The following is a 14,773-nucleotide window of genomic DNA, read 5'->3' as shown; positions in this document are numbered from 1 at the left end:
TTCCCAAGAGGTAATGACACCGAGGGGAATTCGGGCGTCTTCTTCGGAAGTATTTTGGGACGAGCACCAGTCCTAAAATTATCCCCGTCATTTGACTGAGGGTTCGTTCCAACCACTGATACATACTCCGGGGAAATGAACGGGGGAGAGCTTTGAGACTGGACTGAGTAGTAAGGCCTCGTAAACCCTGGCTCAACTTCATTATTTAAGGCAGTTCCCGTCCGTGGGATTTCTACTTCCTCGAACTGAGAAATAAAACTATCTTCCAAATCTAATTCTGGCATTGCTTGGGATTTCGGAAATAATCTATCCTTAATTAGGGACCTAAGAGTCTCAGCGCTATGGTATCTATTATAAGGTATATCTAACTGTCTAGCTATTTGCCAACACGTCTGTAATTTTAAAGTGTCAAGAGTAGCCTCTGTTAATTCATCTAATAATGACTTAATTTCTGGATCCATTTTCTTAATTCTCGCAAGGGAGCTTAATTTTAATGCAAAACAAATATGTACTTCAGGGTAAGTAGCTCCTGGACAGACAACCCATTTGTTACGACTTAATCTTCACCGTAACAATAGGGGCACAAATAACTCCATTTTTTTTTTTGTTAGTTTTATTTTATTACCAATCATTTAGTTTCATTGGTATTTGGTTAGTGAATTAAAATAACCACAAGCAATTATAAATGAAATACTATACAGCAAGAAACCCAATCTTACGTTCAAATTCTCATTAACAGAGTATGATACAATAATTTCAATTAATAATCTACTAATCTCGCCATTTAACTCTTTTAGAAAGGTCTAGGGTAACGAAATAGTTATCTTTCATAAGTGATATGAATTACCAGACTTCAGGAAACTAATGGCAAAGGCAAGACAATAGACTTGGTATAAAGTTTTAGTTTAAGCTAGGAGCTTTGGGTTGAAGACCCGTACCGAGTCAGAGCTAGGAGCTGACTGACTCACTCAACTACTTCATAGTATGACTTCAGCTCGGCCAGAAGGCGACGCGTGGCGTCAATTCTAGAACCACCAATTGGTCACTACTGTAGTGGTTACACATTCGTAATACCTAACCTAATAATAATATAATACAATGAGAGTACTTTTGATGATTCATACTGTACCCGATAATAATATATAGTCGAACCTGCTTTATCTAGCTAGTAATAAAGTGGTTCGCGATATATTATTACAGAACTTATTTTAACCAGGCCTTTTATTTTTGTATATAATGGAGTGAAGTAGGGGCGCGTAACAACGTGGAGAAGAGAGAAGTGTAGAGGAGAGAAAGAGATTTTGGGAAATGTTGAGTGAATGCATGGAGAGTTGTGAACCAAGTGTGAGAGTAATGGTGGTTGGGGATTTCAATGCTAAAGTGGGCAAAAATGTTGTGGAGGGAGTAGTATGTAAATTTGGGGTGCCAGGGGTAAATGAAAATGGGGAGCCTTTAATTGAGCTATGTGTAGAAAGAGGTTTGGTAATAAGTAATACATATTTTATGAAGAGGATAAATAAATATACAAGGTATGATATAGCACATAATGAAAGTAGTTAGATTATGTATTGGTGGATAAAAGGTTGATGGGTAGGCTCCAGGATGTACATGTTTATAGAGGGACAACTGATATATTGGATCATTATTTAGTTGTAGCTACAGTTAGAGTAAGAGGTAGATGGGAAAAGAGGAAAATGGCAACAACAAGCAAGAGGGAGGTGAAAGTGTATAAACTAAGGAAGGAGGAAGTTCAGGTGAGATATAAGCAACTATTGGCAGAAAGGTGGGCTGGTGCAAGTATGAATAGTGGGGGGGTTGAAGAGGGTTGGAATAGTTTTAAAAATGCAGTATTAGAATGTGGGGCAGAAGTTAGTGGTTATAGGAGGGTGGGTGCAGGAGGAAAGAGGAGTAATTGGTGGAATGAAGAAGTAAAGGGTGTGATAAAAGAGAAAAAGTTAGCTTATGAGAGGTTTTTACAAAGCAGAAGTGTTGTAAGAAGAGTAGAGTATATGGAGAGTAAAAGAAAGGTGAAGAGAATGGTGAGAGAGTGCAAAAGGAGAGCAGATGATAATGGCAGAGGCACTGTCAAGAAATTTTAATGAAAATGAGAAATTTTTTGAGTGAGTTAAACAAGTTAAGAAAGCCTAGAGAACGAATGGATTTGCCAGTTAAAAACAGAGTAGGGGAGTTAGTAGATGGGGAGATGGAAGTTTTGGGTAGATGGTGAGAATATTTTGAGGAACTTTTAAATGTCGACGAAGAAAGGGAAGCGGTAATTTCATGCACTGGCCAGGGAAGTATACCATCTTTTAGGAGTGAAGAACAGGATGTGAGGTGCGTGAGGCATTACATAGAATGAAAGGGGGTAAAGCAGCTGGAACTGACGGGGTCATGACAGAAATGTTAAAAGCAGGGGTGGATATAGTGTTGGAGTGGTTGGTATTTTTGTTTAACAAATGTGTGAAAGAGGGGAAGGTACCTAGGGATTGGCAGAGAGCATGTATAGTCCCTTTATATAAAGGAAGGGGGACAAAAGAGATTGTAAAAATTCTAGAGGAATAAGTTTACTGAGTATACCAGGAAAAGTGTACGGTAGGGTTATAATTGAAAGAATTAGAGGTAAGACAGAATGTAGGATTGCGGTTGAGCAAGGAGATTTCAGAGTGGGTAAGGGATGTGTAGATCAATTGTTTGCATTGAAGCATATATGTGAACAGTATTTAGATAAAGGTAGGGAAGTTTTTATTGCATTTATAGATTTAGAAAAGGCATATGCTAGTGGTTAGGGGAGCAATGTGGCAGATGTTGCAAGTATATGGAATAGGTGGCAAGTTACTAAATGCTGTAAAGTTTTTTTTATGAGGATAGTGAGGCTCAGGTTAGGGTGTGTAGGAGAGGGAGACTACTTCCCAGTAAAAGTAGGTCTTAGACAGGGATGTGTAATGTCACAATGGTCGTTTAATATATTTATAGATGGGGTTGTAAAAGAAGTAAATGCTAGGGTGTTCAGGAGAGGGGTGGGATTAAATTATGGGGAATTAAATACAAAATGGGAATTGACACAGTTGCTTTTTGCTGGTGATACTGTTCTTATGGGAGATTCTAAAGAAAAATTGCAAAGGTTAGTGGACGAGTTTGGGAGTGTGTGTAAAGGTAGAAAGTTGAAAGTGAACATAGAAAAGAGTAAGGTGATGAGGGTATCAATTGATTTAGATAAAGAAAAATTGGATATCAAATTGGGGAGGAGGAGCATGGAGGAAGTGAATGTTTTCAGATACAGTGGACCCCCGCATAACGATCACCTCCGAATGAGACCAATTATGTAAGTGTATTTATGTAAGTGCGTTTGTACGTGTATGTTTGGGGGTCTGAAATGGACTAATCTACTTCACAATATTCCTTATGGGAACAAATTCGGTCAGTACTGGCACCTGAACATACTTCTGGAGTGAAAAAATATCGTTAACCGGGGGTCCACTGTATTTGGGAGTTGACGTGTCAGCGGATGGATTTATGAAGGATGAGGTTAATCATAGAATTGATGAGGGAAAAGAGGTGAGTGGTGCGTTGAGGTATATGTGGAGACAAAAAATGTTATCTTTGGAGGCAAAGAAGGGAATGTATGAAAGTATAGTAGTACGAACACTCTTATATGGGTGTGAAGCTTGGGTTGTGAATGCAGCAGCAAGGAGGCGGTTGGAGGCAGTGGAGATGTCCTGTCTAAGGGCAATGTGTGGTGTAAATATTATGCAGAAAATTCGGAGTGTGGAAATTAGGAGAAGGTGTGGAGTTAATAAAAGTATTAGTCAGAGGGCTGAAGAGGGGTTGTTGAGGTGGTTTGGTCATTTAGAGAGAATGGATCAAAGTAGAATGACATGGAGAGTGTATAAATCTGTAGGGGAAGGAAAGCGGGGTAGGGTTTGTCCTCGAAAAGGTTGGAAGGAAGGGGTAAGGGAGATTTTGTGGGCGAGGGGCTTGGACTTCCAGCAGGCGTGCATGAGCATGTTCGATAGGAGTGAATGGAGGCGAATGGTATTTGGGACCTGATGATCTGTTGGAGTGTGAGAAGGTTAATATTTAGTGAAGGGATTCAGAGAAACCGGTTATTTTTGTATAGCCGGTCTTGAGTCCTGGAAATGGGAAGTACAATGCCTGCACTCTAAAGGAGGGTTTTGGGATATTAGCAGTTTGGAGGGATATGTTGTGTATCTTTATACGTATATGCTTCTAAACTGTTGTATTTTGAGCACCTCTGCAAAAACAGTGATTATGTGTGAGTGAGGTGAAAGTGTTGAATGATGAAAGTATTTTCTTTTTGGGGATTTTCTTTCTTTTTGGGTCACCCTGCCTCGATGGGAGACGGCCGACTTGTAAAAAAAAATTATGTATACTACTTTGATAATTATACTTATGTGTACCTGTACCTAAATAAACTTGCACACTGTGCTGGTATGCAGGTACACATTAAAATCACTAAGAGTGTCTTATGTCTGAGGCACATTAAATGTCATGTATTACATTAATATACACATTTCATTAATCCATCTGATTTTTTTTCAAAATTATATAATAAACAAGCTACATAACATATAAACATGATAAATACACCCCACAGTAGAATAAATTAACATGAATATTCTATGAAGAGTTTTTACGAGGATAGTGAGGCTCAGGTTAGAGTATGTAGGAAAGAGGGCGATTATTTCCCACTAAAAGTAGGCCTTAGACAAGGATGTGTGATGTCACCATGGTTGTTTAATATATTTATAGATGGGGTTGTAAGAGAAGTAAATGCGAGGGTCTTGGCAAGAGGTGTGGAGTTAAAAGATAAAGAATCACACATAAAGTGGGAGTTGTCACAGTTGCTCTTTGCTGATGACACTGTGCTCTTGGGAGATTCTGAAGAGAAGTTGCAGAGGTTGGTGGATGAATTTGATAGGGTATGCTAAAGAAGAAAATTAAGAGTGAATACAGGAAAGAGTAAGGTTATGAGGATAACAAAAATATTACGTGATGAAAGATTGGATATCAGATTGGAGGGAGAGAGTATGGAGGAGTTTACCTGGAGAGAGTTCCGGGGGTCAACACCCCCACGGCCCAGTCTGTGACCAGGTCTCCTGGTGGATCAGAGCCTGATCAACCAGGCTGTTGCTGCTGGCTGCACACAAACCAACGTACGAGCCACAGCCCGGCTGGTCAGGAACCGACTTTAGGTGCTTGTCCAGTGCCAGCTTGAAGACTGCCAGGGGTCTGTTGGTAATCCCCCTTACGTATGCTGGGAGGCAGTTGAACAGTCTCGGGCCCCTGACACTTATTGTATGGTCTCTTAACGTGCTAGTGACACCCCTGCTTTTCATTGGGGGGATGTTGCATCGTCTGCCAAGTCTTTTGCTTTCGTAGCGAGTGATTTTCGTGTGCAAGTTCGGTACTAGTCCCTCTAGGATTTTCCAGGTGTATATAATCATGTATCTCTCCCTCCTGCGTTCCAGGGAATACAGGTTTAGGAACCTCAAGCGCTCCCAGTAATTGAGGTGTTTTATCTCCGTTATGCGTGCTGTGAAGGTTCTCTGTACATTTTCTAGGTCAGCAATTTCACCTGCCTTGAAAGGTGCTGTTAGTGTGCAGCAATATTCCAGCCTAGATAGAACAAGTGACCTGAAGAGTGTCATCATGAGCTTGGCCTTCCTAGTTTTGAAGGTTCTCATTATCCATCCTGTCATTTTTCTAGCAGATGCGATTGATACAATGTTATGGTCCTTGAAGGTGAGATCCTCCGACATGATCACTCCCAGGTCTTTGACGTTGGTGTTTTGCTCTATTTTGTGGTCAGAATTTGTTTTGTACTCTGATGAAGATTTAATTTCCTCATGTTTACCATATCTGAGTAATTGACATTTCTCATTGTTGAACTTCATATTGTTTTCTGCAGCCCACTGAAAGATTTGGTTGATGTCCGCCTGGAGCCTTGCAGTGTCTGCAATGGAAGACACTGTCATGCAGATTCGAGTGTCATCTGCAAAGGAAGACACGGTGCTGTGGCTGACATCCTTGTCTATGTCGGATATGAGGATGAGGAACAAGATGGGAGCGAGTATTGTGCCTTGTGGAACAGAGCTTTTCACCGTAGCTGTCTCGGACTTTACTCTGTTGATGACTACTCTCTGTGTTCTGTTAGTGAGGAAATTATAGATCCATCGACCGACTTTTCCTGTTATTCCTTTAGCACGCATTTTGTGCGCTATTATGCCATGGTCACTCTTGTCGAAGGCTTTTGCAAAGTCTGTATACGTATATTACATCTGCATTCTTTATGTCTTCTAGTGCATTTAGGACCTTGTCGTAGTGATCCAATAGATGAGACAGACAGGAGCAACCTGTTCTAAACCCATGTTGCCCTGGGTTGTGTAACTGATGGGTTTCTAGATGGGTGGTGATCTTGCTTCTTAGGACCCTTTCAAAGATTTTTATGATAGGGGATGTTAGTGCTATTGGTCTGTAGTTCTTTGCTGTTGCTTTACTGCCCCCTTTGTGGAGTGGGGCTATGTCTGTTGTTTTTAGTAACTGTGGGACGACCCCCGTGTCCATGCTTCCTCTCCATAGGATGGAAAAGGCTCGTGATAGGGGCTTCTTGCAGTTCTTGATGAACACGGAGTTTCATGAGTCTGGCCCTGGGGCAGAGTGCATGGGCATGTCATTTATCGCCTGTTCGAAGTCATTTGGCGTCAGGATAACAGTGGATAGACTTGTGTTAATCAAATTTTGTGGCTCTCTCATAAAAAATTCATTTTGATCTTCGACTCAGTCTGGTTAGCGGCTTGCTAAAAACTGAGTCATATTGGGACTTGAGTAGCTCACTCATTTCCTTGCTGTCATCTGTATAGGACCCATCTTGTTTAAGTAGGGGCCCAATACTGGACGTTGTTCTCGACTTTGATTTGGCATAGGAGAAGAAATACTTTGGGTTTCTTTCGATTTCATTTATGGCTTTTAGTTCTTCCCGCGATTCCTGACTCCTATAAGATTCCTTTAGCTTAAGTTCGATGCTTGCTATTTCTCTGACCAGTGTCTCCCTACGCATTTCAGATATATTGACCTCTTTTAGCCTCTCTGTTATTCTTTTCCGTCGCCTGTAAAGGGAGCTCCTGTCTTTCTATTTTACATCTACTCCTCCTTTTTCTTAGAGGAATAAGCCTTGTGCATACATCGAGTGCCACCAAGTTAATCTGTTCTAGGCATAAGTTGGAGTCTGTGTTGCTTAGTATATCTTCCCAGCTTATATCGGTTAGGACTTGGTTTACTTGGTCCCACTTTGTTTTTGTTATTGAAGTTGAATTTGGTGAATGCTCCCTCGTGACTAGTCTCATTATGTCGGTCTGGGGCTCCACGCATACATGTCTGAACCTCAATTATGTTGTGATCTGAGTATATTGTTTTTGATGTGGTGACATTTCTTATCAGATCATCATTGTTAGTGAAGATGAGGTCTAGTGTATTCTCCAGTCTAGTAGGCTCTATTATTTGCTGGTTTAAATTGAATTTTGTGCAGAGATTTAAAAGCTCATGTGAGTGTGAGTTTTCATCAGAGCTGCCTCCTGGTGTTATTACTGCAACAATATTATTTGCTATATTCCTCCATTTTAGGTGCCTTAAGTTGAAATCCCCCAGGAGCAAGATGTTGGGTGCAGGAGCTGGAAGATTTTCCAGACAGTGGTCAATTTTTAACAGCTGTTCCTGGAATTGCTGGGATGTTGCATCCGGAGGCTTGTAGACTACCACAATGACTAGGTTTTGGTTCTCGACCTTTACTGCTAAAACTTCCACTACATTTGAGGCATTAAGCAGTTCTGTGCAAACAAGTGACTGCAATATACAGGCCAACCCCCCCCCCTTTTGCCTGTTCACTCTGTCACATCTGTATAGGTTGTAACCTGGGATCCATATTTCGTTGTCCAAGTGATCCTTTATGTGGGTCTCAGTGAAAGCCGCGAACATTGCCTTTGCCTCTGAAGCAGTCCACGGATGAAAGGTATTTTGTTGTTTGTTGCTGGCTTTAGACCCTGTATATTTGCAAAGAAGAATGTCATCGGACTGGTGGTATTGTTGGTACTGGGGGGGGGAATTTTTTTTCCGGCATTAGTATCTGTATCTGTTGGTTTGGAGTGGAGGCCATCGACTGTGGTTCCACTCCAGGAATGACTGGATTTGGTGTACGATTTCTGCCATTTCCTGCCAGTTTTTTTTTCCTTCCTGGTACTAAAAAACCTCTCCCTCTTGAGTGGCTGTGGCTACCCAGGTTTTCCCATGGCCTGGATGTTTTGTATCTTTTTGTCCCCTTTAGATGGTGTGCCTGGCAATTTAAGTTATAGCAGTCTTTCCTGTACTGAAGAGGTACACAGTTCAGGGTGAAAAAGCTTACAGGAAGGGAGTTTGCATTTTCCTGTTGTCATATGGGCATGGCATTTTCTAGGGTGGTCATAGTTGCACGTCCCGTCTGTTTTTCCAGATTTCCCATGCCTGCAGATACCAAGTGCATAGTATGTGCACAGGCTTGGTTTCCGTTTGCCTTGGGTTTCTGTGACTGTATTTCCTGTTGGTGCATGTTTCCCTGTCTTATTCCTATCCTCCCTAGCACCAACAATGGAGCTCCCACCAGTTGTTTTTGGTAATATATCCTCACTATTGCTAGTGGAGTCCTCTTGTTTGCTATTTCCTGTGGTATTTCTAGTTTGCAATATTGGTTTTATCTTATCTTTGACTACACTTGTTTCCCTACTACGGCTCCTGTCCCCTATGAGGTCATTTATATGTATTCCTTCCTGCGTATAATTCCCGACTACCTGGACAAAATCTCCAGCTTCACCATTACTGTCTCCCAGGAGGAGGTGAATGTACGTGTATTCAGATATTTGAGAATGGAGTAAAACAGAATGACTTCAAGAGTTTATCAGTCTGTAGTGGAAGGAAGGCGGGATAGGGGTCGGCCTAGGAAAGGTTGGAGGGAGGGGGTAAAGGAGGTTTTGTGTGTGAGGGGCTTGGACTTCCAGCGGGCATGCATGAGCGTGTTTGATAGGAGTGAATGGAGATAAATGGTTTTTAATACTTGACATGCTGTTGGAGTGTGAGCAAAGTAACATTTATGAAGGGGTTCAGGGAAACCGGCAGGCTGGACTTGAGTTCTGGAGATGGGAAGTACAGTGCCTACACTCTGAAGGAGAGGTGTTAATGTTGCAGTTTAAAAACTGTAGTGTAAAGCACCCTTCTGGCAAGACAGTGATGGAGTGAATGATGGTGAAAGTTTTTCTTTTTTGGGCCACCCTGCCTTGGTGGGAATCGGCCAGTGTGTTAATAAAAAAAAAAAAAAATTTTCTAGTCGTTTTGTCGGAGTGTCAGAAAGAATAAGTTTTCTCTAGTTCAACGCCAAAGAAAATGTGTACACTATAGTATTACTGGGGGTAACTATAAAATTATTCCTTTTGTATGACTTCACGGAGTGTCATTTCTTATAAAAATGGTGTTACGTGAGAATGGGAGTGTTGCTCATTATTTATTCTACTGTACCAATTTGGAGACAACTTGTACATAATGTAAAGTATTTGTATTATGGTATAATACAGACGTGTTTGAACCAAAATCAGATGTTAGTCTGTTTACATACTCCGCCTCTCTTGTTTGTTCATTGGTTCGATCTTGTTTACTCAACTCTCACCATACATTAAGACTACAAACATTTTAAGGTAAGTAATAAGTGAACTGTATATGCAGTTTATCGCCCTGGGAAAATTTTAATGTCGTAGTATATTAGGTGAGGGTGGGGTGGCCTGGCCTGGCTACCATACCTACCACACCTGATTTCTTACAATAAATACTGCTCATCTCACCCTCCATTAACCCTTTCAGGGTCCCCAGGCCCTCTCCCAGACTTGTTCTCAAGGTCGCCCAAATTTCAAAAAAAAAAAAAAAAAGTGTGAAATTTGATGGAAAACTTACGGAATTATGCTCTCGCGAAGTTAGCAGTCTCGACGATGTTTACGCATCGGCGATTTTGCCAGCTTTGAGCCCTGTTTTCGGACAATTCCAGTGTACTAGTCGACAGAAATCATAACTATTTTGCTAGAACTCCAATTTTTCTATCGAATGAGTACAAGACACCACCCATTTACTGATTTCAACTATCCAATACAGTGGTCAGAATTTAGCAATTTTGCCAGTTTCACACAAATTTCAAAAGATGCCAATTTCCAAATAGGGTTCAGAATAAACAAGAAAGACATTCCTGGCACTAAAATAGCATTTCCTCTTCATTAGTCACGTTCCTACACCCCTCTTACATTCTCTTGCTTTCCACTTTTAGTTTTTATTCTTCCAAAAAATAGAAGATTTACTGTTATGCAGACTACTGCATTAGTGTAGAAATGGTATAAATAATATCAGTGCACTTGTGAAAGAATATTAGACTCACCAGTTGACGTGTATTGGATGCTTAGCATGATTTTGTTTACTTTTGAACTTTGGTAAAAATCGAACATTTCTGCTACTTTGAGCTCAATTTCGAGGTACTTTTCATTGTAAAACCAGTCAAAAGCATCTCAATTTCTGTAATATGTCTTCCATTCTATAAAATGAGACCAGGAAAACTAGAATAAACAATAAATACCATACAAAAATACAGTGCAAAGTCACTGTTTTAATCCAAAAACACGGTGAAATTTTTTTTTTTTCTCATTACGCACTGTCTGCTGCAGGATTTTTTTTTATACTACGCACACTGACCACATAGACCCATTCTTTCATATGTAGGCCTACCAGCTTTCTCTCACTAGATTTGAGGGGGCTAGAATTTAGGCGTACTAGTACGTCAAAAACCCTGGTGCGTAAGCCGTACTAGTACGTCCGATTCCCTGGTGCGTAAGCCGTACTAGTACGTCAAAAACCCTGAAAGGGTTAAGACTACAAGTATTTTAAGGTAAATAATGAGCGTATTACATGTGTATTTTACTTTTTTATTGTTTTTTAATGCCTACTCTATTTCCAACTTAATATATGTTAGCGTAGACCTGTTATCTAGCATATAGTATATGCATTTATAAGTGGAAAAATGGGTGTTCCACTTTTCAGCAATTTCTGCTTTACGGTGGTAGCCTGGACCCTAACCTGCCATATAAGTGGGGCCCTACTGTATATATAAATTGTTTATCACCTTGGGGCTATATGCTTTCTCTTACTCCCCAAGAAAAAAATGCAATTAAAGACACTACTCATCCTTTCTTTATTATACACTAAAAAAAAAAATCATGTAATATACTCATATTTTCATTAACCACTATGCACATGGTACTTTGTACGAGACTGTGTGGAGGCTTGGGAAGCATGATAAATTTACATAAGAACATAAGAAAGGAGGAACACTGCAGCAGGCCTGTTGGCCCATACTAGGCAGGTCCTTTACAATTCATCCCACTAACAAACATTTGACCCACCCAATTTTCAATGCTACCCAAGAAATAAGCTCTGATGTGCAAGTCCCACTCAAATCCAACCCCTCCCACTCATGTACTTATCCAACCTAAATTTGAAACTACCCAAAGTCCTAGCCTCAATAACCCAACTAGGTAGACTGTTCCACTCATCAACTACCCTATTTCCAAACCAATACTTGCCTATGTCCTTTCTAAATCTAAACTTATCTAATTTAAATCCATTACTGCGGGTTCTCTCTTGGAGAGATATCCTCAAGACCTTGTTAATATCCCCTTTATTAACACCTATCTTCCATTTATACACTTTGATCAGGTCTCCCCTCATTCTTCGTCTAACAAGTGAATGTAACTTAAGAGTCTTCAATCTTTCTTCATAAGGAAGATTTCTAATGCTATGTATTAATTTAGTCATCCTACGCTGAATGTTTTCTAACGAATTTATGTCCATTCTGTAATATGGAGACCAGAATTGAGCTGCATAATCTAGGTGAGGCCTTACTAATGATGTATAAAGCTGCAGTATGACCTCTGGACTTCTGTTGCTTACACTTCTTGATATAAATCCCAGTAATCTATTTGCCTTATTACGTACGCTTAGGCATTGCTGTACTTTTTGCAAAAGACAAAGGCTGCAAACTTGGGCAGGACGAGAAATTTCTTGGAAATTTCGTGTCTGAATTTCACATGACATGTACCTTTCTGTGGGTCTTTCAAACTATTTGCTTTTTAAAATGACATTCAAACTTTATCTTTTCACTGAAAACAATTCCAGATAATTAGCAACATTCTTATATGGTGAAATTTGGAGAAATAAGAATTTTGGGAGCAAGAAAAACACTGCTGTATACTGAATGTGTTTGCATTTGGCTCTCCCAGCCAATGGGATGCAAGTCCAAGCACCTAAGTCTTAGCTTACACTGCTCCATGAATCCTTCCTATTGGATATAAGTAAAATATGGGAAACCTTTTATCAAGCAATTCATTTTTTGTGCATTTAGCACAAGAAATATCTTGAATCGCTTGATAAAAGGTAAAGGTCTGTGTATTTGAAAAACCCTGGAAAGTTTAGGTTTTTAATATTACCCATAGATAGCTGTGACCAATATTTTAAGTTTTCAAATTTTCTTCCTCAGATTATGGTGGACGAGTCGTTAGTTAAAGAAGAAATGGTAGAAACGATTGACAGTAATCAGTCGGAGGGTAATGAATCTGGAATGCAATATGGTCATGTGGGTAGTGATCCTGGTATGGATGGTTCTGGGGGTGGCGAAGAACATAGTAGTCACATGCTACCAAATAAATTTGACCAATCAGTTATCCCTGGGCAAGCACAACCCCTTGCTGATGCTGTTGCAGAAGCTCTAGCAGGGCCTTCAGGAATGCAAGGCGTAAGGGCTAACAAGTTGTATTTGTTTTGGCTGATACTCAAAAATATATTTTAACATTAACTGAATATATTTTCATTCTGGTTTAAAAACTGCATTGTACTTCATATATTTGGTTTAATGTTTAGATATTCTACATTAGAATTTAAAATTTTCTCATCAGTGGCTTGGTGGCAGTGAAATTCCTGGGGGCTTCTCAGCAGAAAATTATGTTGGCGAGGGAAGCCAGGAGGTTCACCCTCCTCAAGCTGGTGGGCCACATTCTCAACAGCGGGTGAGTGTTGCAATTAAATCTTGCAGAAAAGGAGCCATTAAATAGGATTGTTCTAGTACTAAGGAAATATCAAATGTAAAAGATTCAAAGTACTCATATTAAGGATGCGTTAGTTATTATGACGTTGAAATCTTTCGGTTAATTCAGTCTTAAAATGTGGATGCACATTAACAAATACTGTACTTTGATTCTGTGTGGAGTACCCTGCTTTAAACAAATAAATGGCTTTTAATATACTATTAATAAAATAGACACGTAGGAACACCCTCATTTAAAAAGTTTATTTTGCATTTTGATACACTGTACTGTACATCATAAATTTTTTTGCTCTTAATTTTTATTTTTTAAATTTTTCACAAACCCTAACATCAGTTTAACATTAAAGATAGAAATTACACAGCATTGTATCTCTAGTATGATTTGCTTTCTTCTAGCAAAGGTTTTGTGGATACTGATCAGACCCATTTGTCTTTTCTATCCTTTTCACCTGATTGTCTTTTCATAGAAAATATTAGAAAGCTACACAGTAATTGTTTAAGATGCCAGTCTGCATCATTGATGTATCTTGAAATCTCCGTTTTTGACGTGTTGGTTTCGCTTAGATTTTTCAAAAGGCACTTTGTATGGCAACTAACCTACAGATTGGAGATGAAAACTGATGATATATTTTGTTATTCCCTGACCCATTATCAATTTGTGACCTAACTCTAACTGGGAGCAAAATTAAAAAGAATAGATAGAAAACATTACATGTATATTTAGATAAGGGTAAAGAAGTTTTTGTTGCCTTTATGGATTTGGAAAAAGCATATGAATGGGTGGACAGGGGAGCAGTGTGACAGATGTAGCAAATGTATGGAATAGGTGGTAGGTTATTGACAGCAATTAAAGAGTTTTTATGAGGATTGTGAGAGTTGGGTTAGGATATATTGTAGAGAAAGTATTTTTCAGTAAAAGTAGGCCTTAGATGGATGTGATGTTGCCATTTTTAATATATTTATAGGTGGGGTTGTAAAGAGTGATTGCAGGGGCATTGGGGGAAAGGTGTGGGATTGCAAGATGAAGAATCTAAAACATTGAGTTGTCAGTTGCTTTTTGATGATGACACTGCTTTTGGGAGATTCTGAAAAGTTGTGAAGGTTGGTGGGCAAATTTGGGAGGGTATGTAAAAGAAGGAAATTAAGTGAACATTGGAAAGAGCAAGGTGATGTGGGTAACAGAAAATTTAGGTAATGAAAGATTGAACATCAGATTGGAGGGAGGGAGTATGGAGAAAGTGAACGTGTTCAGATATTTGGGAGTGGACTTATCAGCAGGTGGGCCTGTGAAAGATGAAGCGAGTCATAGAATTGATGAAGGAAAAAATGTGAATGGTGCATTGAGAAACTGTGGAGACAAAGTATATTATCCATGGAAGCAAAAAAAAAAAAAAAAAAAATGTATGAGAGTACAGCGTGGAGCATGGGTTGCGAATGTTGCAACAAGGAGGCGGCTGGAGGCAGTGGAGATGTCATGTCTGAGGGCAATGTGGGGTGTAAATATTATGCAGAGAACATGTAGAATTTGTAGCTTGGAGATTAGGAGGTGGAGGATTACTAAAAGTATTATCCAGAGGGTTGAAGAGGGCCTCGTTGTTA

At 39.7% G+C, this 14,773-nt stretch overlaps 1 protein-coding gene across 3 annotated transcripts in view; it reads left to right on the top strand.

Annotated features, from left to right (window-relative positions):
• Window positions 1-14,773, top strand: part of LOC128685058 (sentrin-specific protease 1-like) — a 245,085-nt gene that overhangs the window by 32,215 nt on the left and 198,097 nt on the right. For all 3 annotated transcript variants that reach the window (XM_070102714.1, XM_070102723.1, XM_070102729.1), the window contains exons 4-5: window positions 12,611-12,865; window positions 13,026-13,136. In XM_070102714.1, the coding sequence (XP_069958815.1) occupies window positions 12,611-12,865; window positions 13,026-13,136 (366 nt within the window). The remainder of the gene's footprint in view (window positions 1-12,610; window positions 12,866-13,025; window positions 13,137-14,773) is intronic.

This window comes from Cherax quadricarinatus, chromosome 5 (assembly GCF_038502225.1).
Source record: "Cherax quadricarinatus isolate ZL_2023a chromosome 5, ASM3850222v1, whole genome shotgun sequence".
Lineage (NCBI taxonomy): Eukaryota > Metazoa > Arthropoda > Malacostraca > Decapoda > Parastacidae > Cherax > Cherax quadricarinatus.
The sequence above is the reverse complement of the archived record's forward strand: the minus strand, read 5'-3'. Positions and strand labels throughout refer to the sequence as shown.